Source organism: Castanea sativa, chromosome 6 (genome assembly GCF_040712315.1).
Source record: "Castanea sativa cultivar Marrone di Chiusa Pesio chromosome 6, ASM4071231v1".
NCBI classification, from domain to species: Eukaryota; Viridiplantae; Streptophyta; class Magnoliopsida; order Fagales; family Fagaceae; genus Castanea; species Castanea sativa.
The window spans coordinates 6,164,215-6,190,560 of record NC_134018.1 but is presented as its reverse complement, the minus strand read 5'-3'; the positions used below and the strand labels follow the sequence as shown (position 1 = coordinate 6,190,560).

General features: G+C 35.0%; 3 protein-coding genes across 9 annotated transcripts; 2 read left to right on the top strand and 1 right to left on the bottom strand.

Moving 5' to 3' along the window:
* Nucleotides 1–11,580: 11,580 nt before the first annotated feature.
* Nucleotides 11,581–17,892, top strand: LOC142640560 (putative WRKY transcription factor 20). Of its 3 annotated transcripts, none has more exons than XM_075814707.1 (6): nucleotides 11,581–12,144; nucleotides 13,673–13,747; nucleotides 14,202–14,754; nucleotides 14,853–15,012; nucleotides 15,105–15,263; nucleotides 16,987–17,892. In XM_075814707.1, exons 1-6 carry the CDS (start codon nucleotides 11,869–11,871, stop codon nucleotides 17,480–17,482), a joined length of 1,719 nt encoding a protein of 572 aa, XP_075670822.1. In that variant the 5' UTR covers nucleotides 11,581–11,868; the 3' UTR covers nucleotides 17,483–17,892. The 3 variants fall into 3 exon arrangements, with proteins under 3 accessions (XP_075670822.1, XP_075670821.1, XP_075670823.1); XM_075814706.1 differs by having other exon boundaries at nucleotides 13,673–13,834; XM_075814708.1 differs by lacking the exon at nucleotides 11,581–12,144 and adding an exon at nucleotides 13,380–13,527 and having other exon boundaries at nucleotides 13,673–13,834.
* Nucleotides 17,893–18,656: 764 nt separating this feature from the next.
* On the top strand, nucleotides 18,657–20,747 carry LOC142639252 (uncharacterized). The gene is made up of 2 exons (XM_075813407.1): nucleotides 18,657–19,166; nucleotides 20,084–20,747. Exons 1-2 carry the CDS (start codon nucleotides 18,977–18,979, stop codon nucleotides 20,686–20,688), a joined length of 795 nt encoding a protein of 264 aa, XP_075669522.1. The 5' UTR covers nucleotides 18,657–18,976; the 3' UTR covers nucleotides 20,689–20,747.
* A 26-nt stretch (nucleotides 20,748–20,773) lies between these two features.
* LOC142639251 (scarecrow-like protein 21) lies at nucleotides 20,774–25,266 on the bottom strand. 5 transcript variants are annotated; one of them, XR_012845150.1, is made up of 4 exons: nucleotides 25,035–25,241; nucleotides 23,923–24,047; nucleotides 21,089–22,976; nucleotides 20,774–20,971 (listed from the first exon to the last, which is right to left on the bottom strand). XR_012845150.1 is itself a non-coding variant. In XM_075813406.1 (4 exons), exon 4 carries the CDS (start codon nucleotides 22,687–22,689, stop codon nucleotides 21,139–21,141), a length of 1,551 nt encoding a protein of 516 aa, XP_075669521.1. In that variant the 5' UTR covers nucleotides 22,690–22,731; nucleotides 22,837–22,976; nucleotides 23,923–24,047; nucleotides 25,035–25,266; the 3' UTR covers nucleotides 20,994–21,138. The 5 variants fall into 5 exon arrangements, 4 of the variants coding, with proteins under 4 accessions (XP_075669521.1, XP_075669520.1, XP_075669519.1 ...); XM_075813406.1 differs by lacking the exon at nucleotides 20,774–20,971 and having other exon boundaries at nucleotides 20,994–22,731; nucleotides 22,837–22,976; nucleotides 25,035–25,266; XM_075813405.1 differs by lacking the exon at nucleotides 20,774–20,971 and adding an exon at nucleotides 24,794–24,943 and having other exon boundaries at nucleotides 20,994–22,976; nucleotides 25,035–25,239.
* Between the last annotated feature and the right edge of the window lie 1,080 nt (nucleotides 25,267–26,346).

The following is a 26,346-nucleotide window of genomic DNA, read 5'->3' as shown; positions in this document are numbered from 1 at the left end:
ATGATAATGGAAATAACATGAAGAGAAAATGAATAATACTTCTGAATTTTTATATTAATTTAAAGAAAGAGATTACACAACACTATTTGGACTGAGGTGCGGCACTCGCTCTCTTTAAAGAGATTCAAGCTCTTGGTTGGCTAACTTTGTAACCGGTGCAGACCGTCTCAAACTTGTCTCCCCCAGGATACAACAACCCAACAAGTGTCGTATGGCTAGAACAACCTCTGCACAAAGTGTTCAAGCCCAAAGCTCCACCAGAAAGAACACCCTTCCTTGCCAAGAATCTCTCTATTTTTTTTTTAGTGTATATTGCAGTAAGTTGGATTGTATCTGAATGGGTCTATTTATAGGCTCAATGGGCCTCACGAAATTACTACCCAAATTAATCTGATTAATTAGGTCCATTATTATGATATAGTGGGTGTTACAAGATTAATTGTTGGATATTATTCTGATGGGCTAAAATTATACAATTTAATGGTGAGATAAGGAGTTTTTTGAATAATGAAAAGGCCCAAACGGATAGTTCATTAAGTGGATTAATGGCTCATTATTTTCCATAATAAAAATGGAATATTAATTCGGGTCATTTACTCACCAATGGATATGGTAATTACTCTGAACGGGCTGTCAAGTAGGAGGATCCAAGATGCTGATTTATTTCCAAATTCGACACCTCCACCCTTCACCTCCCCCTTGCGCACGTATCTGGCCCAATATTTGAGACAATTCATGTTAGCCCATTAATCATCACAATTAAAAAGAACAAAATAGTTTATCTCCTTTTCAATGTGGGATTAAACATTTTCACTAACTCCTCATCTTCCATATTTACTCCCACATCTTTACATTTATGTTATAAAATTTTTTCATTTTAATTATTTAATATTAAAATGTTCCAACAATCTCCCACTCATTTTAATATTAAATTTTTAGTTAAAGAGAGATTATCATGCAAAGATGGGTCACTATGCATCATGAACGTGTGCTCTGCATTGAACCTTCACTTAGTAAAACAGTGATCTCAACTCCAGAGTCGTAGTGGTCTCCGACTTGAACTATGACTGCTTTAGGGAAATTAAGCGTCACTGCTTACACATAACAACCCAGGTGTTAACATGAGCTTTTATAGCTAGCACTTTACGGCCATGTGCTGATCCCGGTTTCATGAGTGTATTTGAGATTAAGTCCAAATCTCATAGGGAGCGGTCCCACCCCCACACTCACATAGGTAAAATTTTGTCAAGGGTGCTCTTGTAATTCTGACACCCCACTCATACGAGCTACAAATTTCATTAAGAGTTTTTTTACTCAACCTCTCCACATTACAGGATAAATGCACTTACATCATAGGGATGAGCAATTAAAAAATTATTTACAAAATAAATAATTGACAAAATTAATTGTGCATTTCTTACGACCATCGTATGATTCGTTTTTCCCATCGAACCCAATTCTCAGGATCTTTGGTCTTTGGGTTGGGTATCCTCATACATGGCTCATGATTCTATGGACTTTAGTCCCATCCCCCTCAATGTATTACAAACTCTATCTTTTGCCAAGGCCTTGGTAAATGGATCTGCAAGATTATCATTAGATTTAATATAATCCACAATTATAATGCCACTACTCAAATAAGATCGCACGGTAATGTGCTTTCTTCTTATAGGTCTGGATTTACCATTGTAATAACGGTTTCTAACTCTACCAATTGCAGCAGTGCTATCACAATGAATTAATATAGGTGGAATTGGCTTTTCCCAAAGTGGAATTTCATATAACAAATCTCTAAGCCAATTTGCCTCTTCACTAGCTGAAGCTAATGCTATTAATTCAGCTTCCATTGTTGAATTAGCAATTATTGTTTGCTTTTTAGATTTCCAATAAATAGCACCACTACCTAAGGTAAAAATATAACCAGTGGTAGAGGGAGAATCACCTGACAAAGTATTCCAATCGACATCACTAAAACCTTCAATCACAACAAGGTATTTTTTATAAAATAAGCCATAACTTTTGGTACCAACTAAATATCTCATGACTCGCTCAATAGCTAGCCAATGATCTTTACTAGGCTTGCTAGTAAACCTGCTTAGCACTCCTACTGCATATGCAATGTCAAGTCTAGTACAATCAGTAGCATAACGCAAACTACCAATGATGCTAGCATAATCCTTTTGATTAAAATTCTCATCATCATTATTCACAGGAAATAAATGAACACTAGAATCAAAAGGAGTAGCTACACTTTTTTGATCATGAAAATTATATTTTCTCAATATTTTATCAACATAATGTGATTGATCAAGATATATTCCATCACATGTTTTTGTAATTTTCATGCCCAAAATAAAACTAGCCTCACCAAGATCTTTCATATCAAAATGGCTTTTAAGCATATTTTTTGTCTCATTTATAACATACATATTTGAGCCAAAAATCAACATATCATCCGCATAGAGGCTAATAATAACATGTAAATTATTCCATGATTTAGAATAAATACATTTATCACATTCATTTGATTTATAACCATTCTCAATCATGCAGGAATCAAACTTTTCATGCCACTGTTTAGGTGCTTGTTTTAAGCCATATAGGGATTTAGTTAGCTTACATACCTTGCTTTCTTGTCCAAGCTCTACAAAGCCTTCGGGTTGATCTATATAAATCTCTTCCTCTATGTCCCCATTTAGAAAATCAGTTTTTACATCCATTTGATGAATTTTCAAATCAAAAATTGCAGCAATAGCAATTAACAATCTAATAGATGTAATTCTCGTTACCGAAAAAAAAGTATCAAAGAAATCAAGATCAGCTTTTTGTTTAAAGCCTTTTGCAACAAGTCTAGCTTTAAACTTATCTATTGATCCATCCGGTTTCAACTTTTTTCTAAGGACCCATTTACAACCTATGGTCTTACAACTCGGTGGAAGATCTACTAATTTTCAAGTTTTATTAGAAATTAGAGATTCCATCTCATCATTTACAGCATCTTTCCAAAATATTGCATCAGGTGATGTTATGGCCTCTTTTAAATTTTGGGGATTTTCCTCAATGTTAAAAACATAATAATCAGGACCAAAATCCTTTTCAACTCTAGCTCTTTTACTCCTTTTAAGTTCCATTTCAAAATTTTCTTGATTTTGTAAATGTGAAGTAGAAGAACTAGGTTGTGACAAAATATTTTCTTTACCCCCACTATTTTTCAATTTAAAAGGAAATTTTTCTTCATGAAAAATTGCATCACCAGATTCAAAAATTATTTTGTTTTCAAGATCAAAAAATCTATAGGCTGCACTATTGAATGCATAACCAAGAAAAACATAGGTAGTAGTTCTTATACCTAATTTAGGTATTTTAGGGTCAGTAAGCCTTACATAAGCAAGACAACCCCATACTCTCAAATATCCCAAATTTGGTTTATGTCCTTTCCACATCTCAAAAGGTGTGGTGTGTGACTTTTTATATGGCACCCTATTTAAAACATGACATGCAGTTAAAATAGCTTCACCCAAAAAATGTAAAGGTGCACCAAATTCAATTAACATGGCATTTGTTAACTCAATTAAAGTTCTATTTTTTCTTTTAGCCACACCATTAGAAGCAGGTGAATATGGTGCAGTAATTTCATGGATAATTCCCAAAGACTGAACAAATGAGTTGAATGCACTTGATTCATATTCACGACCTCTATCACTTCTTATTCTTTTTATTTTTCTACCGAATTGATTTTCAACTTCCTTTTAAAAAATCTTGAAATTTTTCAAAAGCATCACTTTTATTTTTCAGCAAATAAATAGTTATATATTTTGAGAAATCATCAATAAAAGTGATAATATATCTATTTCCTCCACGAGTTAAAATTCCCTCAAATTCACATAAATCGGAGTGAATTAACTCAAGCAATTCGGTATTTCTTACAACACTTTTATGAGGCCTTTTTGTAATCTTAACTTGACTACAAGTTCCACATTTTTCAAAATCTTTTGACAGTCTTGGAATTAATCCTAAACTACTCATGATTCCCACATATCTACTATTTATATGACACAAACGAGCATGCCAAAAATTAACAGAAGAAAGCATATAAACTGAACTGGTAGATGCTTTATTATTCTCAACATTTAATTTAAACATTCAATTACAAGCATAACCCTTTCCCACAAATAATCCCTTTTTAGTGATTACATAATTATCAGATTCCATAATTTGCTTGAAGCCAGCCTTGTTAAGCAAAAAACTTGACATCAAATTCTTCCTCATGGACGGAGTGTAAAGTACATCTTTCAATGTTAGCATACGTCCAGAAGTGAATTTCAATTCAATCTCACCACTCTCAAGAACCTTGGTTTTGCTAGAGTCACCAAGCATAACAGTTTTTTCTTCTTCAAAAAGAGTGTACAATTTGAACCAATTTTTGTCATAGCAGACGTGCCTATTAGCACCAGAATCTGTCCACCACCTTTCAACATATTGCACCATATTGATGTCTGTAATCATAGCCACTAAAGGCTCTTCGGTTACGTTAGCCTGCGGGATAGATTCACGTTTTCGAAATTTGCAAAATCGAGCAATATGTCCACTCTTGCCACAGACAAAACAGGATCTATTAAATTGATCTTGTGAAGGGGGTCATTGGTTCTTATTGTAATTTTTATTCGGGTTTCTCCTTCCTTGAGGTGATCTATTATTGTTTTTAAAGGCTTTCTTTTTTGGCTTCAATTGACCATTTCTAGGAAAATGATTTTTGGGCATATTATTATTAGATGAAATAAGGTTTACCTTTGTGGTGGAATTACCATTGCTCTCTTGTGTCATGAGTGCATCTTGTCCTCTAGCCTCCTCCTCCACATGGATGCGTGTGATCAAGGTCTCTAAGGATGTCTCCTTTTGTTTGTGCCGCAAAGTCTTTTGGAACTCCCTCCAAGATTGTGGTAGTTTGTCAATTATGCCGGCTACCACCAAATTGTCTCCGATCTTTATGCCTTCGGATCTCAATTCTGCTACAATCATTTGAAAGTCTTGTACTTGATCCACCACCGATTTTCCATCCATTATTTGGTAACGGAAAAATCTACTAGCAGCATACTTCTTTGCACCTGCCTCCTCGGTATCATACTTGCTTTGTAAAGCTTTCCAAATTTTTTTAGCAAACTTGTAAGTTGTATCATAATAATCATAGAAATGATCGGCAAGACAATTCAATAGATAAGAGCGACAATTATATTCATCTTTTGTATACTTATCTATTTTTTCTTGATGAAGAATATATTCTTCGTCACTCATCTCATCAGTAGGAACCTTTGACGGATTCTTCTCAGTGAGGATGTAGGCAACTTTGAGAAGGCTCAAGTAGAAGAGGACCTTTCCTTTCCACCTCTTGAAGTGGGCTCCCTTAAAGCGAAAGGGCTTGTTGAGATCTCCAACAGACTCATTTGGTTTCTCTTGTGTTGACTCCATGTGTTGATTCTCCTTAAAATTGTTGGAGCAAATACAATGATAATAGAAATAACACGAAGAGAAAATGAATAATACTTCTGAATTTTTTATTAATTTAAAGAAAGAGATTACACAACATTATTTGGACTGAAGCGCGGCACTCGCTCTCTTTAAGGAGATTCAAGCCCTTGGTTGGCTAAACTTTGTAACCGGTGCAGACCGTCTCAAACTTGTCTCCCCCAGGATACAACAGCCCAACAAGTGTCGTATGGCTAGAACAACCTCTGCACAAAGTGTTCAAGCCCAAAGCTCCACCATAAAGAACACCCTTCCTTGCCAAGAATCTCTCTATTTTTTTTTTTTTTAGTGTATATTGCAGTAAGTTGGATTGTGTCTGAATGGGTCTATTTATAAGCTCAATTGGCCTCACGAAATTACTACCCAAATTAATCTGATTAATTAGGTCCATTATTATGATATAGTGGGTGTTACAAGATTAATTGTTGGATATTATTCTGATAGGCTAAAGTTACACAATTTAATGGTGAGATAAGGAGTTTTCTGAATAATGAAAATGCCCAAACGTATCTGGCCCAATATTTGAGACAATTCATGTTAGCCCATTAATCACCACAATTAAAAAGAACAAAATAGTCTATCTCCTTTTCAATGTGGGATTAAACATTTTCACTGACTCCTCATCTTCCACATTCACTCCCACATCTTTACATTTATGTTATAAAATTTATTCATTTTAATTATTTAATATTAAAATGTTCCAACATGAAGTTATGAACCAAAGATAGAGATGAAACATTGTTTTTTTTTGTTTCTATTCTCTTTGAACAACACCTTTATGAGACGGATGAAAAACTGTCCTTTAAGTTTCTCAACAACACATTATTTTTGGCCATAGGAGAGAGGAAGGAGACTAGATGCTAGAGTGGTTAGAGACTTTAAGTTGGAACTTTGTTTATTGCATACAAATTGAATGGAGGCAAGCTGGTTGGTGAGGGAATTATTTGGTCCATGAGCCGCCTACAGTTAACTGCAACAATCATTAATTATTCTGCATTACAGTTTAGAGCCATGGCAGGACCCAACTTCTGGATTGCACCATTAATAAGTATTACTTCATTATCTGCCGAAACCACCCAATTGGAGAAACATTATGAACACGTGCTCTGCATGGTCGAATATCTTAGGATCAGCTGAAGTTTGAAGTTTGAACTTTAGCTATTACTATTTACTATACAAAAATGAGCCTATAGAAGAAATGGTATTGGTAACAATAATTGAACCTATCAAAAACCCAAGTGAGAGAGAAGAAATTTGGAAAGGTTTTGAGTGGGATGCCTAGAATGTGTGAACTTGTAGTTTATGTTAAGAGCTTTTGGCTCTTTGTATCTTGTTAGTGAGTGTGGTACCCTTCTGGTTCTGGCCTTCTTAATCTTGTTCATTGGAAGTTGGAACTGTAAAGGGATGTTAAAGTCCTAAAGATGATGTTTGGTCATTTTACTTATGGTTCAAACTAAAGTGGGAAAAAGTAGTATTAGTGACAATAATTGAACCTTAGGAATAACCCAAGTGAGAGAGGATATTTGGCAAGGCATTGAGTGAGATACCTAGAGGGCCTACTGTGAAGATTGCACTTTTTACTCAAACTTTGGTTCTCTGTATCTTGTTGATGGGTGTGGTACAACTTCTTAATCTAGTTTTTTGGAACTGTAAGCGATGTTAATTAAAGATAATGATTGAGAATTTCATGTATGGATCAAACTGAAGTTGAAAAAAGTAGCATCAGTGACAATAATTGAACCTAATAAAATCCCACATGAGAGAAGAAATTTGGCAAGGTATTCAGTGAGATGCCTAGAGGCCCTACTGTGCGAAGCTTGCAGTTGATGCTTGATACTCAATACTTTGGTTCTTTGTATCTTGTTATTGTGTGTGGTACAACTTCTTAATCTTGTTCATTTGGAACTGTAACTCTGTAAGGGACTGTTACAGATAATGTTTGAGCAGTTTACTTATGGATCAAACTAAACTGGAAACTTGTGGCTGCAAGCAGACCTGAACCAAAAAAAGATTCTTATTTTAGCTGGATTTGGTGAGAGATCCTGATGTTCCAGCCGTTACAGGGTTCCAAGTTGCATTCTACATTTGGTGAATCACCTCATCTCAGTTAGAATTTCCCTTCAATATCATTTCCAATGGTTAAAATTTCCCTTCAAATCTTGTCATGTTAGCATGTCAAGAATTATGATGTACTATTAATCTTCAACTCTATTTATTGCTTCTAATGTACCAAACCAAAAATGTAGCTCTAGATCTAATTAATTATCTTCTTAGGCATATTTGATATGATGTTTCAAGCTTTATGATCAAGTAACAACTAGTTAACTAAGATAATATCTCAAAACGTCTTTCAAAAGAGAAAACGATGCTTTGAGAAAAATATATACCATGCTAATTTGATGTGATTTAATCATTGAACATGATTGAGACATGAATTTTTCTAATTAAATGTTCACAAAGTAATATCAGGGCAGTTCCCAAATTTACAATTGGGTTATCATTAGTTACAATAAGACTAGATAACTATAAATTGCTCAAACTCAACTTCATTTATCTTATGACTAATTAATCCACATAATAAAAGTTGACTTGTTACCTATGAATCCACAAGTTAATCTGCCCAAATCATCCAAAATGATTTTCTTTGGCTACCTAATTTGTTCACCTTTTAGCCCCCATTGGAGAGGGTACTTGAGTTTGAGACTCTGGTAATAATATGGTGGATTGTACTTGTTGATTGTGAGGCTCTACCCTATGCTTGAGTTTACCATGCCAATAAAAATAAAAATAAAAAGTCAAAAAGTAATAATTAAAAAAAAGGAAGTAAAACTGTAAAAGAGAAAACGGGTTTGGCTGTTTGACCTTGTAACAAGTAGAAGTAAAACCGTAAATGGTACTCTGTGTTTTACTTTGTTTGTCCACTATACATAATACATAATGCAACCATTTTAAAGTGACATCTTTTAAGACAAAGATCTTATATAAAACTTATTAATTTTAGAATTATATTTAAATTTAAATTTAATAAAGTAAATAGAAAAGAAATAGTAAGTTAAGAAAATTAGGCATATTACATTTCAATCAAGGATAGAACCACAAAAACTCAACCACTGCCAATATGCTTCTCTCATAATTGGATTGCATTGAATCTTTCTTAACAAGAGCATAATCATCTATTCAATTTCAATATCAACAAATATACACATAAATCTCACGCATAAATCTGCCATATGACACGTTGTTTGATAACTCTTTTATTTAGTCTATCACATCATCTTTTAATTAGTGTCATGTGCCACTCTTTTCTTCTTCTTTTTCTTCTTCTTCTTCTTCTTTTTTTTTTTTTTTTTGGTGTAATAAAAGATAAAAATTCAACTTTAGCATAATCTAAATGTATATATGTATGAAGATTTGAACTTCGGCTCTTATTCCCCACACCCCACAAGCACTTATACTTGTGAAGTGACCATTGCAAAAAGGGAGTGTGGTGGTTGTGCCACTCTTCTTTGAAAGAAAAAAAAAAAGTTCTATTCATTTAACCTTCCACCTAAACAAAGGTATTAATGAATGGATTCATTTAACATTCCACATAATTAAAGGTTTTAATGAAGTAATTAATGTTTATTTATTTTTATTTATAGTCAATTATAAATAATTCTATCTCCTTAGTATTTAAATTTCAATAAAAATTTTTGAGCTAACACTTAGCCGAATGGTAGATTAAAAAAAAATCCAAAATAAATAATGATATTGTGCACTAGAAATGACTTACCAACATCTATCCAAGTATGTAAACTAACATGCTGGCTAGGAAATCTTTAAAAAAAAAAAGTGTACAATGTATGTTATCCAAAGTTTCCAATTGATAATTTTTTCACACGTTTTATTCCAAAGCCTTAAAATTTGCCATGTGGCATATATTCTTGGAAAAGAAATAGAATACTCTTCATTTAGTCCTCCATTTTAGCAAAATTTTTAATTATTTTTTTCCTATTCAGCAAAAGTTTTTTCTTTTATGAAAAAATATTAATTTATTTTCACATTTTTAACAAGGTACATGTATTTATTTTTAAGTATTTTTTTTTATTCTCAAAAAAAAGTATTATTTTTTTAGGTGGTGCGCTAATTATTAATATAAAGAAGAGAAATTAAATGGTCTTTTTTACTCACAATAAGTTGGGTGGGTGGATTTATATTTGGGTTCTTCTGCACAATGTTACTTAGACACAAGGATCTTGGAAATTTATATGGTTATTTTTCTAAAATTTATATTGAAAAGATAACTAATTTGGCATCTGACTTTTATTAAAATAAAAAAATATATATTTGCTTTAGCAACAATTGGAATAAAAACCAGCTAAACACAAAAACAAATTTAATAACATAATAAATAAAAATATAGAAAATGATATGCAGTTAAATTAGTCAAAATAATAAAGTATTTTTTTTGTTCATTCAAACAATATGTGTTGAATTATAGCTAATGAGTATTATACATGAACTATAAATATAAATTTTTTACAAAATACTTTTATATGAACTTATAATATACTTGCGTATTGCGTAGTACATTTGCTAGTATAAACAAAGATCATTTTGGATTAATTTTTTCAATAAACTTATTTGCATATGCATAAGCTCCGATGTGAGCTATTCTCAACCTTGTCAAAGGGCTTTCTCTACACCTCTTATAGGTTTTCTTTGCCCTCTGTGGCAATTTTTGTTGCCTCTTACATAGGTCTTGAGCCAACCTTGTGGGGTTGTCTCTCTCGTTAAGAGTTTTGTTTCTCTCCTAACACATACTGATGTTGCATTTAGTTTTTAGCTATAAAATTTCCACCGTTTATCTCAAAAACATAAACTACATTTTCCCTAATTTCAACAAATAGGTAAATAAGTTTTTTTTTTTTATAAGAAAAAGTCAATCTAAGTGCACAAGTATTTGCTTAGAAGGACTTATATACTTTTTTTTTTTTTTTAGAGAAAGTTTCAACTTATAGCGTCCACTCCTGATAATAGCTTTTTATCATCAGACCAAGACACCAATCAGTTTTTTGGTGTAGGCGGGGATTGAACCCCAGATCTCTTATTCAACCATCAGAGACTTTATCAGTTGAAGGACTTATATACTTATTTATTCAAAGGTGGGAGATTAAAAATAAGCAAAGTCATTTCTTTTTCACTCTTGGATAAATAAGCTACCAAGTAATTTACGATTTTCTTTTTCACCTTTAAGAAAAAAGTGGTATTACAAGTACTATAAATTTTACTATATTAGTCTTACAAATTGATGTGTCACCAATTTAAAGATAGAAATCAAAATTCAGTTATGAGGTGATTAAAATTTGAACTATACTAATCACATTCATTGTCATATCAGTTTGTAAGTTTCATATAGTAAAAACTTGTGGTATCTTTAACATTTTCCTTGAGGAAATAGAAAAATGTTATGTTCACAATATTTTTACAACATTTTCACAACAAATCTTAAATGACAAGTTATTACTTGTTATTTTTGGGGCAAAAAAATAATCTCAGTGGTAAGTTCAAATTTGAAACAATAACAATTAACTACTAATAATTTGTTGTAAAAATGTTACAAAAATATTATGGATATAGCACTTTTCGTGGAAATAAGTTACCAAAGTTTCATTTTAATGCCATATGGCATTCTATAAAGAATGTTGTTTGATTAATTGATCACAAAAATCCTCACCAAATCTATTGACTTCTTAAAATCAACAAAATGTGAAGATATCCTAAAGATCCTCACTACTATTAATTAACCTCTAATTTTTATAAAAAAAAATTACATATTAACCTCTTAAAATGAACAAAATTCTAAGATTATCCTAAAATTGTAATTAATGTACAAACAAAAATCAAAATAGTATTAGGATGAGGAGAAGGAGAGAGAGAGAAGGGGGTAGTAAAATCAAAAATATAAATGGATAAGATTAGGATTAGATAAGAGAAAAATTTAAAAGAATAAAAAAAAAAAAAAGAAGAGATTGAAGTTAGAAAAGTGACAGAGCAATGACACACAAAACACAACACAACACAAAACACAATACAACACAACACCCAGATCCAATGTAACAAGTCAACTACGTCTCAGTCTTTCCCTTTCTCTCTTTCTCTCTCAATTCTGACAAAGCGTCACAAACACACATACTCTCACATACCCCCATCTCGAAATTACCTTTCTACCCTTCCCCCCAATCTCCACAAGTACACCCCCATTTCTTCACTCCTCCTTTTGACTCCAAATCCCACATCGCCGAAGAAGAAGAAGAAGCAGAAGAAGAAGAGCAAAAAAAAAACCCGAAGCCAAAAAAAAAAAAAATGGAGCTCCGATTATTAACAGCTACTACGAGTACTAGTACTAGTACTAGTAGTAATAATACTAGTAGCTCTGCTGACGTGGCCGCACCGCCTGAAGATCCGACCCGAAACAACGAAACGACGGCGTCTGCTGCTGCTGCTGCGGCGGCGAACGCCAGGTACAAGATGATGTCGCCGGCGAAGCTTCCGATCTCGAGGTCCACGTGTCTCACGATCCCACCTGGGCTCAGTCCGACGTCGTTTCTCGAATCCCCTGTTCTTCTCTCCAACATGAAGGTCTGGTCTTTCTCTCTCTCTCTCTCTCTCTGATGCGACGTCGTTTTGTGCTTTACTTTGGAAAAAAAAAATGTGGGTTTTGGATCAGGTTCTAGGTTTAGCTTTAAAATAATGATTTTTTGTTTTCTGAGGAACCAAACGTGGCGTATTGGGTTTCTAAAATACTATGTGAAGCTGGAAAAAAGTGGAGAGAATTTGAATTCTTTTTTGAATAACTTTGATTTAAGATATTTCCAATTGAGCTAAAGAAAGATGCTTCTTTTTTTGTTTTTGAGCTGAAATTCGAAAATTCTGATTACTATATTTGTTTGTTTCAGACTTGTTTTTCATATGCTGAAGTGGGTTTTTAATTTTAAGGTATAGTTGGGGGGTGGGGGGCTTAAATAAATTTGGGTGGTTTGAGTAATTGAGCTGGGACCGTTAGATTCTGATGCTAAGTCATAGTGTTATTTGTTATTATAAGTGTTTGGTTGCTTTATGTTATGCGTTGAGAATAAGATTGTTCTGTAATGATATTTTTTTTTGCTTTTGGGGGGGGGGAATAATGGGGGTTCTGTTTGGTTTTTCTATTTATTTATGAAATCTGAATGTGAATGTGAATGTTGTGTCAGTGTTGTTTTTTCACATAATGGATCTTCCCTTTTTGTTGGGTGCGTGTTGCGTTGGTCTTTTTTTAACGGTGTGTTTTCTTCGGTTTACACCCGTACGAAAACGAAGCAAAAAACTTTATAAATTGTTTTTTTTTTGTTTTGTTTTGTGTTGTGTTGTGTTAGAATATGGAATCAAATGTTGTCAGCATGGGGTAGTGAGGATTGATTGTTGAGATGAATGGGGGTCAAGGTGGCGAGAAATGATGTGATTGATTTGGGGATTAATGGAATGGAGTATTTGGTTTCGGGGGATATATTTGCTGAATTCCATTTGAGATTCGTGTTGCCATCACTTTGTTCAGTTGAGAGCATAAATATATGTCAATATTTTAACATCTTCTAATGGGCACTGGGTTTAACTTTAGTTGTATGGATGATAATTGAATGAATTTTGAACTCATCTGTGAAAAGAAAAGCGTACGGAATTTGCCTTTGCTCCCCTTTAGTGGGTTTACATTGAGATTCTTCTTGGCATTTTTTATTCGTTTATATTGTCTTATCATGGACCTCATGGTATAAAGTGGCTAGACTTAGTTTGCTTATGTCATTGATTATATGAGCTTGAGCTTCTTCTACCAGGTTCTATAAGAATGATATCTGTAATTTTGTCAGATATTCTTAGTTAGGAAACAGATATTGGAATAGTTTTATGAAGCTATTGCTGAATTTTTTGGTCTATTGATTGCACGGGTAGTTCAAAACTTGCCTGTACATCCCTTTTTCCTTTTACTAAGTGAGTGATGTTCTTCTTCTTGTACTTCTTGATAAGATCCCTCCCCCCTCTACTCTATCCTCTCTCTCATGGATATGTTACAAGAGGCTGATCAAAGAGGCTTCTGAAGCAGTAAATTTAATTCTTTTTTCCCTTTATCTTGCAGGCAGAGCCCTCTCCAACCACTGGTTCCTTTATGAAGACTCATATGATGCATGGCCCTGTTGGTTCTACAAATCCGGTAACTACTGTTTTCTCCAACACCAATATCTTCAATGAAAGAAACTCCAGCTGCTTCGAATTTAAACCACATGCTTCATCAAATATGGTAATTTCCTAATGAAATATTAATTGTTCAATGGACATTATGTTGGTGAAAATGTAAATGAGGCATGATTGGTATAGATATATGATCAGGTGGCCCCATAGATCCTTACTTCATTCCAATTTTAGTTTTCCTAAGCTTCTAATGTATTTTAAACTGTATAATAGGCCCCTTGGATTAGGTGATTCAATAGATATCTTATCCTACTAAACCTTATGGATTTTGATATTTAACAGACAAATTAATTTCTCAAATCTAATATAATTTTCTCATGCTTATTTCCTATGTCTTGCATAAGTTTTAGATTATGACTGATGTGTTTGATTGTCATGTTTTAGCTTCTTACCTAATATTATTTATTTATTTCAAGGTTCCTGCAGATTTGAACCAACAGAGAAGTGAACAATCTGTGCAAGCCCAAGGTCAGTGCCAACCTCAGGCATTTGCATCATCACCTTCAGTGAAAAAAGAGATGGCAGTTTCCTCAAATGAGTTGAGTCTTGCGTCACCAGGTCACATGGTTACTTCAGGGGCTATTGTACCAGTTGAAGTTGATACTGATGAACCAAACCATAGAGGGACCTCCAACACTGGGGTTCAAGCTTCACAATTCGATCATAAAGGAAGTGGACCTTCAGTCATTGCTGAGAGGCCATCTGATGATGGATATAACTGGAGAAAATATGGACAGAAACTTGTTAAAGGAAGTGAATTTCCACGTAGCTATTACAAATGTACACATCCTAACTGTGAAGTGAAAAAGCTGTTTGAGCGCTCTCATGATGGACAGATAACTGAGATTATCTACAAGGGGACACATGATCATCCTAAACCTCAACCTAGCCGTCGATATACTGCTGGTGCTATTATGGCTGTTCAAGAAGAAAGATCTGATAAGGCTCTATCATTAAATGGTCGAGATGGTAAGAAACAAACTTCACAGTGATTTCTGTTGAGGGTTCTGTTATGGGCCATCTGACGTGCTTTTTGTCTATGGCATATTTTTCTTTTGGCATTGCAGAGAGGTCTGGCATGTTTGGACAGACGTCCCATACAGTTGAGCCAAATAGCACTCCTGACCGATCTCCTGTTGCAGTAAATGATGATAGTCTAGATGGAGGTTCAATGCCAAATAGGATCCATGATGAGGCTGATGATGATGATCCATTCTCAAAGCGGAGGTACTGTGATTCAAAATTGAGGCTTTAGGTTTTTTAAAGTTTTGCTAATGTGCTAAGTGCTAACCGATTAAGTTGTGTATTGTGCTAAGCAGGAAAATGGACATTGGTGGGGCTGATGTCACTTCGGTGGTTAAGCCTATCCGGGAACCACGAGTTGTTGTTCAAACCCTTAGTGAGGTAGATATACTGGATGATGGGTACCGCTGGCGCAAATATGGGCAGAAAGTGGTCAGAGGCAATCCTAATCCAAGGTAAGTTTTACAAGTTGAAGATCAGGAATATGGCTACAGATAATGCCCCTTAGTGCTGTGACCTCTGTCTATAATTCATGCTCAGTATTTCAGCTATGGGATCTATTTCACAATTATCATAGTCTTTGAACCACTTATGATATAATGTCATATGATGGATTTTTCTAGTTATTCTGTTATATTTTGAACAGAACATGTTTTGTTTGTTTTCTTTTGTGTGGAATTGAATATAGTGACAAATAAATGCGGGTAATATTACATTATGCCAGCATAAGTCAGTACTTCAGTGAGCTGGTTATTTGAGCCTCTTCTTTTAGGATATGGTACATAGCTAACAATGTTACCTATAGCATTTATTGTTGTGTGGTACAAAGCTAGTGTGGTATCATGGGTTAGGTCTGTATAGCTTACTGAGTATCCAATTTGAAGTTAAACACGTAGAAGAATTTCTTTGACTGACTAGAAGATGATGCATAAGATATTGTTCCTAAGATGCTCTAGATTTTTACCCACTTTGAAAAACAAGTTTGATATAGTGATAAACACATGATAATTTGTTTCTTATATGGGGTGTATTTTTCGTTACTTTGGATGTCACCTTTATCTCTCCTGCAGTTTGATTCTTTTAGACATAAATCATTCATTTTGGTATTTCCCTGGAAGAAAGGATATTAGGAAAAAAAATGGATTTATTTTACTTTATTGGATAACCAAACTTCGAATTCTGGAGAGGAAGTGTGCCAATCTTCAGGTCTGGTGATCTGGTTGCTGATCATGAGGTTATCAACTAATGTAGTAAAAGTGCTGTATCATTTAGTCATAGAAAGAGGAAATCAGTTGAAAGATCTCTCAATGCAAATCAAAACTAATTTTCAATATGTAATTAACTCTTATATTAGAAACTGATTAACCAAGAACTAGTGTATTTCTAAAATTCTTCGCAACCCAGAGATAGATCATGATTTTGTACCATCCAAGTGCAATTGGTAGACAGGAGGGAAGTGCATGAGGAATTTTAGGGAAAGGACTGAGCAGGCTGAAACCTGCCATCCAAATGCTAAAGTGCTCTGTTTTTCATCTGATACAATGATGTCAAACTACTAATTTACTGGAGTAGAATTAGGTCCTCAACTGAGCAATGATCGTAATCAGCCCCCATAAGTGTAATACTAGTTACCTTGTCTGTGGTATCTCTCCCCTGTATCTAGAATTTCTACTTTAACTTTGCACATGGGGGCACTTGAAATTCTATGTATTAATTTCAAAGCGTTTAGAATTTAGCTCCATGGTCCCCAGAGGCATTTAACTTGAGGTAGTATTGATCAATAGCTTTAAAAAGAGTAGAAATGGATATAGCAAATTGTAGACGTTTTCAGCCTTCTCTTTGTTTTGTCATCAGCTTAATTCATATGTGGGTCTAGAGGGAAAAAAAATTGGTTTCATTTATGGTGGTAAACACAGTGAATGTTGCATGCTACATCTGATATGTCTCACAAACTCATCTAAAGGTCTATCAATATGTCTCCTGTGAGCCTGTGAATAGTGTAATACTACTTGTATGGTGTTGTCCTGCATATAGATAGGAAGTACAACTATGACTCCAAAATGTACTTTCCCTTCATGCGCTTGCTACTCTTCTGGCTGGAATCTAACTTCTAGAATGTTATCTTTTTCTGTTGTAATTTTTGTATGTTGCTCATCATCATATTCACGTGTGATACAGGAGCTACTACAAGTGCACAAATGCTGGATGCCCTGTTAGAAAACATGTGGAAAGAGCATCTCATGATCCCAAAGCAGTTATAACCACATATGAGGGGAAACACAATCATGATGTACCTACTGCAAGGACTAGTAGTCATGATACAGCAGGACCCACGGCTGTGAGTGGACCTTTGAGGATTAGATCAGAAGAAAATGATAATGTTAGCCTTGATCTTGGGGTTGGGATCAACTCAGCTGTTGAGAATAGATCCAACGAGCATAGGCAGACACATCATTCTGATATTCGAGGAAGCCAAATTCACGCTAGCAGTTCACATTATAATGTAGTTCAAGCAACCCCAGTCATGACATACTTTGGTGTTCTAAATACTGGCATGAGTCAGTATGGGTCTAGAGGAAATCCAAGTGAAAGCCTTAACATTGGAATTCCACCTTTAAACCATTCCTCTTACCCATTTCCCCAGAACATGGGGAAAATACTAACAGGTCCATGAAATTGTTTACTATGAAAAGCCAACAAAAATAAGACGCTGTGCGATTTTTATTTTTTTTCCCATCCTTTTTGGCTTAAGAAGAAAAAGGCAAGAGTCTGAAGATGATATTAGGATTCCTATACATTTTTCTTAAGTATCTGAAAGCTGTTATTGGTATTGACTGCCCCCTGCAACTGCCTTTGAAGTCCAAATACAATTTGTATGAAGAGCTGTTCCTGGTCTTGACTGCCTCCCTGCAAATGCCTTTGAAGTCCAATCACTATTTGTATAACATTAACTCTCGAAGAATACATTGTACAAATATGAAATTGAGACTCGTATGAATTTCTGACAGAAAGACGGTACTGTAACTTATCAAGTGCATGTATTTGTAAGAAATATAGTTCTATCTATTGGCCTTTTTCTTATTATGGACTGTTTGTTATTAGCTTGCTCATGAGTTTTCACATGATTGCATCTTGCAAAGCTATTATGGTCAGAAAAATGATGATATATCTGAGTACTATAATGATCAAAGTTGAGAATGGAGTGGCCACCAGTGCCTGTGGCTATATAGAAAAGGCAAATGTCTGGCTCCAAATTTGAGACCGTGAGTGGGTGAGGTGGGGACTTGCTTACCAATGCATGAAAAACCAAAAACTGGCAGAAATAGTAGTATATTACTAGTTCTTTTTGCTGGGGGCCATGTTCAAACAAAGCAATTGGCGTGTATAGTGAAAAACATTTTACAGCATGTTCTAGTGAATATGAAGCAACTAGGTAAGCAAAGCCCCACACCCTCTCCAGAAGGCTCTTTTGGAGAATAAATCTCTCATGAAGGGGACAAAAGACGTCTAATCCATCTAAATCTAGCCGTTAGAATCAACCGTTAAGCCAGCTTTTTTGGACCTCACATATAGAAAATCTGTGGGAAAAGGGGGGAATGGAATTGAATTTCCTGCAATGTTTTATGGAATTTTCTAAAAATGAATTTGTTAATGTATGCCCCAACCCATGTTTTATTACCTAGCAAAGTACAGACGATTTGAGATTCTGTGTTTCTTTGCATTCCCTAGACTTGTAGCAAAAACCGAAGCATATCTTGCTTTTTTTGGCCGAAAATCTTGCCTCTTTTGAAACTTTTTTGGTGGCCTGACAGAATCCAAAAAATATTTAATTTCACCATTTTGGTCTTTAAATGCACTGCTGATAGAATCCAAAAATATTTAAATTCACCATTTTGTCTTTCTATTAAACCCATGCAGCCACGTTAATGTGGACCAAATCTCCATCAGAGCTAACTTTACAAACCAACCTTAAAAGTTCTAATTAGCTTCCCAAAAGGCACAAAGTTACCTATGAATATATGAGTTCTGTGCAACAAAGTAACTTTTCCCCTTTTGTTACAAAGTAGTTTTTGTATTATAATTGACTTTGTATATTTCTCATCGACTGATGTGGAGTGTCATTGAATATAGTATAGTGAACTAGAATCCCAGAGAGAGAGGGACAGAGATGCATGCATTGTGGGTTTCTCTGAAGGAGAACTTGAACTGTGGAGTTAAGCTGACTGGTGTTGTTCAGCAGCCTGGGACATGTCATAAGAAAAGAGGTCCTACTACTGAGAAGGATAAATTGGAAAATGAGCTTGTTCATAGCACAAAGGTGATTTGCAAGCAGAACTGCACACGAACATTGCTTTCCAGTTAAGTGTTTGCTTTCTCACAATGCTTTTAAGGCTTTGAATCTTTACATTCTGTACCAAGATAGTGTTTTGTAAACCAATATTATAGATAGCAGGATAAGAAACTTGTATTGACTGGATGTGCAATAGTATGAAGAGGGTAGGCAGTAATAGGTGTTTGTTTTCTTTTTAAAAATTCAAGAGTAACAGTGGTTTGATTTCACCATTCCTCTTAGATATATTAATGCAACTACAAGATTGCCAATAAATAAGCAGTTTCATTATGGCACTGCTTTCCTCTATACCTGCAGTATGCATTTTCTAACAAATATTGCTCATGGGACATCCGATAATGAGGATTTCTTTGGATAGGAATTTAATGACGCTTGATGTAGTTGAGATGCCGTTCCCCGAAATGCATCAAATCCATTTTAAAAAGGTTCATATCATTTTGCCTTAAAGGTCAAATGGAGAAAACTTATTTCGGTTATACACAGTTATGCTAACATGACCCCTTGACCCAAAAATATAACTAGGAATATTGAATTTAATGCATAATCTTTGAGCTTAATTTGAGAACTTCATAGTCTTGCAAGAAACAATCTATCTCTATGGTTGCAAGATTCTACACTGGAAGACCTCTCATGAGACAAAAGACAAAACAATCACTTTATTTGGCCTGCTGAGGCCTGCGTCCAATTCATCTTGAACCAACCCAGTGGCTTACTAAAATTAACAAATTGCCTCATATCAAGAATAGCTCAAGGACCTCTTCCTCTCATCTCACGCAAGCCATCTGACAAACCCATCAAAACTGGATTTTAGTTTTGCTGATGTCTCATGTCATTGGGGTGGGAATAGCTGTAAACTTTGTGAATCTTTGACCTATAGAATGCATTATGTATTTTGTAACACCTTTTCTTGCCAATTTTAAACAGGGCTTAACACTGGAGACCCATCAAGAAACATTGTTGAGATAATCTTTCAAAGAGCTTCCGTGAATCCCACAAAGCCATCAACAAAGATCAAAACTGTCCTCAAGGTGAAGAACTCTGTAGAAATTGTTGAAAGGTTCGAAAAATATAGAGAAAGGGTGAAGAAGAAAGCCTATGAGCAATATAAAAGACATCCAAGAAGTACGGTAGATGGGAATGAGCAGTTACGATTCTATGGCACTACAATAGTCTGTTACAGTGAAAAGTCAAAGCGAGTCTCTGAGCTATGTAGAGATCCATCTTGTGGAGCCTGCAGAATAATTCAATCCAAGTTTGACACAGATTACACCAGAAGAAATGGGGTGCGATTGAATACCGGCAGTGAGGACTTGAGTGAGAATATGAATGCCATTACAAAAAGTGTTAAGAATATAAAGAGGGCTGCAATAGTTTGTAGGACAATTGCTGGGAGCATAATTAATGTGGTGGATGGGGAATATCTAGATTTTGATTCAGTTGGAAGTGAAGGACTGCTTTCCAACTTAAAATGCTTGATATTGAGAAATCCTAGTGCTGTACTTCCCTGTTTCATTGTAGTTTTTGACTGATCTGAATCTCGTGTATATCTTTTTGAATTTAGAACTAATAACTCAGCTCATATTTTACTTGCGTAAAGAGCATGTTAAATAGCAGTAGCACATAATATACATATTCTCACTATTTCCATTTATATGACACCATATTGTAAAATTCTTAAGCTGTCCAAGTAGAAATGCATCTGTTAAACACTACTGATACTACAACATTCAATACTACCCTTGATAATCAGAACCGAGATATCTTGTATTGCATTCCATCACTGATGTTCTAAATGAAATTTAGTTCTGTAACCTGTGCAATAGAACAAGATATGTGGGAAAAAGTTATTTATTACTAGATGATTCTAAAGGTAACAACATTTTAATCTCGAACTTCAAGTCAGACTTTATTACTAGAAAAACTTGCTACCTCAGGTTGTCACCCCAAGACCTACAAACATGCATCAATTTATGGGAGTTTCACTGCCATGCACAGGAGGTAACCAAAACTCGGTCTAGCCAGCCCAGGAAGAAGGCCCCATCCCTCTCTTCAAGTGTATACTTCTCACTGTAGCTCTTCAGCAGGGTCTTGATCGTAGCATTCACTAGGGAGCTTAATGGATATGGTGTAAACCCAGCCATCATAAACCGTGATCTCCATTTTCCTAGAAGCTCATGACGTTCCACTCTTTCAGGCCCCTCGCAAGCTATTATGTTAACAATGTCTCGAGCCAGACAGAACTGCTCAACATTAATCCGCTCCTTGTGATCCCTCGGAAGAGTCACATCAATAGACTCAAAAATTGCCGTATAGTACTTCAATGTCTCAAGGAAACGATGAAAGAATGGGGCAGTGTTGGTGTTGGATTCTTGCTCAACAAGAGTGACCAGCTTGGGAGACAAGCTCTTAACCAACCTCAACAGCCTGTCACGATGATTCTGACTTCCCACACTTTCATCTGGCATGTGGTGCAACACTAAGGCAAAATTCACTGCAATAGCTTCACCAGGACGAACTCCTAGGTCTTCAAGTTGAACCTCAGCGGCAGGAACTCTAGCAGCATTGAACTCAAAAGGTACCTTACATGACTCAGCAAGCTTTGATAACCTGTTCCCCACAATATCAAGCCCCCCTCCTCTGGCATAAGCTGATGTAGAATCATCAATGCCTGTGATACGAATCTTTGGAGGTCCTCCAGGCCTTGCAGCAAGACCCTGGATTAAGGTGATCCACTGACTGCCTTGTGCAATCATAAAATCAATTATATGGACTTCGTTTTCATCCTTCATTGCTTCAGCAATAGCCCCATTTGCAGACATATACCCAAACTTGAAGTATGGGCATACTTCATAGAGTACGTGCATGTATGAGAGAAGTTCAGCACTGGCAGGCTCTTTGCATCTAAGGGCTTTATATATAGAACTTCCTGAAGAGGCCAACCTTGCAACAAGTCCTTCTAACATATAAGCTCCTAAACGTTGGATTGGCTCACCATTAACTGACACCATCTGTTGTAAGTGTGACATCAACCATTCAGTTGTGAACCTATCATTCTCTTCTATTGCTTTAGCACAAGCACAAAGCACTTCTTTCAAGTCCCATCTAGAGATCATCTCCATCATTTGTTTACACTTCTCTGCATCATATGGAATTTGGACAAGTCCAACAGGGTTTGTGATAGAGCATATATCAGGAGTATCTGAATGAGGTCCCAACATAGCAGTTTCGAGTTCAAGTATCTTGTGCCTCAAGTCATCAACATCATCTGTTAAGCAAGATTCATTAACTGGTGAGCCACAAGTGTTGTCAGAGGATTGGTGTGAGTATACTGGAAATGACTCGGTATCTTGTTCTGAGCTGCCATTAGGTGAGAAACTGACAGTAGATGGAGAATTGTGAATGGCATAGCCACTGGTTCCCGAGTGTGATTCAAGGGTGCAATACTGCTCAAAAATCGGAACTGAAGGGTGGGTTCCCTGGCTGCTGTCATCAGAGCATGAGTGGGGTTCCAAACTCTGGATGGTGGGCATACAATTGGAGACCACCTCCTGCACTGGCTCGTCAGAGAACCTCTGCAACCCATTTGAAAATTTTTGTTTCTGAGATGGATGCATTGAAAAATAGCCAATTGTCTTTGTTAGGACAATCAATGGATGGCCAATGGCCCAAAACAATACCGGATAACTTTTCTGGCACTGATGTTCTCAACCTTAACTGACAGCTTTCTATCTTCTCGAACTACAAAGCTTGCTTACTTCAAATTATGCAGCTTTTTCATCATTTCCAAATTTCAGCGCAGATGATATATCAACATATTCTGCAGAGAAGGGTAGCAACATACTTAATATGATTAATGAGCAAGAATTACATTGTAGATCATATGGAAGCATGTTAGAGCTGTAGAAATGTGATCCTATAAGCAGCAAATGATGTTAAAGGTTCCTAAAGATTAACATGAACAATTGCAGCGTGCAAGGTAGGAGTGGTTAATGGATAGATTAACACTACTCAGATAGCATAAAATAGACTGTCATATGTTTTGTCTAAAGGATAACATATGCTTGGCACTTTCATTTGTTTATGCACTCCACTTTGAGAACCATATATATACATAAAAGCTAGTATCTGCATGAAAAAAATACAGTTCTGCCAGTAGTTAAAGTACTACGGTAGGGAGATTCTCAAAGTTAAGCTCTTCTAACCAAAGTTGCATGATTTGGAGCTAAATACATGTTCATCCCCTCCTCTTTCATCTTTTCTTTTTGGCCCAACCTATTCTCTTCATTATATATGTATGCCTATTCCTTTTACTTGTCTTTTTAATGAGAGGTGTTCATCTATAGTATCTGTATAAATATATAGAGTATCCATTAGCATTATGTATATCCTTGATTAAGCTAAAATCCAGGACAATCACTATTGTACGGTCCTTGATTTAGTATCAATCAATGGTCCTCTGTCCCACTAGATCAATTGCCTTAAGTCTATAGATTCAGGCCATCCTCTATACATTCATTGTACAAAACATGAAAAAATACATTAACACGGTTCTTTTTCTCCCTTTCTCTCTGTCTTTATTCTCAACAAAAGGAAATTATAAACAGCTCTTTTGAAGAACAAGGATACTTACTGCAGTGTACAAGCTACATGATCAAGTAATTCATTTTATTGTGGTCTTAGTGTGAAAATAATCAAAATTTATACCCAAAATAAAAAGCTGAAGGAAAGATTAAAAAAAAGAAAAAAAAGAAAGTAGGTTCAACCTTATAGGAAAGTATCTGACAGATGATGAACACCTTTGACTCAACAACCTAGAAGATGTTGTAATCCCTGCATGTATGCAACTTGTAATACATTCACTAAGGACACTGCTGTCGAGAAGTAAACCCTGTTTCAAACCAAAAGTCTAATTGGCATTAATTTAATGGATTACTTAACAAGATAGCTCTGCATGGCTACCGTTATGAGTGCAGAAGAAAATTACAAACACAAAACACTTTTTTTAGTAGAGAATGCTAATACAGAACACTTAGATGCATCTATTAGTGGAATGCCAATAATGCTATCATAACAAAATCAAGCAATTTGTAGATCAAAATCATAGCATAAAAATACTTCTGAAGAAAAAACACACAGAATTGCTTCCAGACCACAATTAGATATCCCTTATTAGCATGTAATATTGAAAAAAGAAGAAGATGAAGAAGAAGAAGACTTTCTACACCATCTAGAGCATCTCAATTCATACTGATTGAAAAACTATATCCACAAGCGGGTAGAAATTTTAGAGAGAGCAAAAATTCCCAGCGACCGTCTAAACCTTAAAAGACCCTCAAGATCTTTGGTTTAAGAAAAACCACCAACAATAACAAATCAAACTTGTTAAAGTTTGAAAAAACATATACACAGAGAGAGAGAGAGAGAGAGAGACTCAAGCTAAGAATTTATTCCACTTATAATTCTAAAGCCATCACCTTCATTCAGGAAAAAAAGATGTAAAGAAATATATATTTGTGTGTATGATATAGAAGAACAACGAAATTCATGGAGTTCATCCTAATTGGGAAAATCCTTTTTCATACACCAAAAGAAGAAGAAGAAGCTACCAACCCATTTTCACAAACAACATATTACCTCTAAAAAGAAAGACTTTGAACTGAATTTAGCTCAGAGATACAGAAAACACCACAACCTCATCACCAAAACACATTCTTGTTTCATACTAACCGTACCAACATTCTACATAGAAATTGACAGCATGAAGCATAGAAAATACACGTCTACCTAAAAAAGTCAGATGCAAGAAATTCAACTAATACGAAAATTAAAGCCATATTAACTCCAACATCAAATTACTAAAGATTTTCGGGCATACCTTGATGCTTACAACCTTAACTTTCTTGTTCCTCTTTGCTGCAAAGTTGAAACAAATATCTGTCTTCCTGTCAATAACTACTACTGCAAGGTCCCCTTACAGAGACATCATAAAGATTATCTGTCCACATTTATAGTAAGGCTTGGTTAAGGAATGACCACATTAGGTCCAGGATTTACATGGGCTGCCATTGACATTAGAATAGGCTAGATTCTATTGTCATCATCTTATAATCTCATTAAATTTTCACTTTCTACCTACTCAAATACTAAAAAGACCCTTCATTCACAGCTTATAGTCAAATATGGTTCAAGTGTTCAACATTAATTCATAAACTATCATCATGATCATCCTGGTGTCTTTGTTATTATCATATTTTTGCTATATAAATTGTTGACATATTGCATGTAAATTCTAAGTCTTCTATTTCATTTTTATGGACCACTTGTGACATCATAGCTGACCAATTAATATGCCCACCTTACATCATACTAAATTTGAGGTTTAAAATTTTGTTAAAAAAAAGTAGTAATAAATATATTGAGGACAATGGCCTTTGGAGGGGCAGAAAATCATGGTCAATTGTGTATCATATTGTTGGTAATGCCGACATCAAGTGTGTAACTATTTTAGTCCTTGATAATATAGTAATGAATTATGATCATATTATATGTTTTTCACTTTCACTTATCCAACAGTCAAAACTTATGGCAACAAAAAAGAGAGAAAAAAAAGGTTGATTAATTAAGTACTAAAGCAGAAATTAGAATAATTTATAAGAATTGTGACCATGCCATGTTTAAGAACTGTGCTTCACGTTAGAGGATGTTTTAGTCATTCTGTACATGAAATTAGAAAAGAATGATAAATACAGTAAATTTATATATTAAAATGAAAGGAGGGAACAATTTGATTTTATTAAATGTTGAAGTGGAAGGGTCTTTTTGACATTAGGTAAGAAGAAGAATGCAAGTAAAAGCCCCAAAGGGGACTTCTGGTCCACACGTTTTTGAACAGTAAACTTTTTTTCAACTTCTTTTTCAGATCCAGCTTTTATCAGGCCTTATCCCCTAGAGTGCACAACTTTTTGTATTTCTTGCTCAGATGAATTAACCAATAAAAACCTCTCTTTATAATCTTAATTTATTCTAATTACTTACGTGCTTGTCTTTGTAATCTCATCATGCTTTAATGATCCATGGTGAGACACAAACAAAACTCTTGAAACATGCTAGTAAACTTGACAATCTTTTAGCTTTTATTAAACCCTCACTTTTTAAAAATATAAGAATATTTTAACATACCCTTAACA

Coding starts and splice junctions, on each gene's coding strand:
- LOC142640560 (XM_075814706.1), top strand. CDS start 11,869: ATGGAGCTCCGATTATTAACAGCTACTACGAGTACTAGTACTAGTACT. Junction 13,835..14,201: donor CACATGCTTCATCAAATATG/GTAATTTCCTAA, acceptor ATTTATTTCAAG/GTTCCTGCAGATTTGAACCA. Junction 15,013..15,104: donor GATCCATTCTCAAAGCGGAG/GTACTGTGATTC, acceptor TGTGCTAAGCAG/GAAAATGGACATTGGTGGGG.
- LOC142639252 (XM_075813407.1), top strand. CDS start 18,977: ATGCATGCATTGTGGGTTTCTCTGAAGGAGAACTTGAACTGTGGAGTT. Junction 19,167..20,083: donor CACACGAACATTGCTTTCCA/GTTAAGTGTTTG, acceptor AATTTTAAACAG/GGCTTAACACTGGAGACCCA.
- LOC142639251 (XM_075813405.1), bottom strand. CDS start 22,773: ATGCATCCATCTCAGAAACAAAAATTTTCAAATGGGTTGCAGAGGTTC.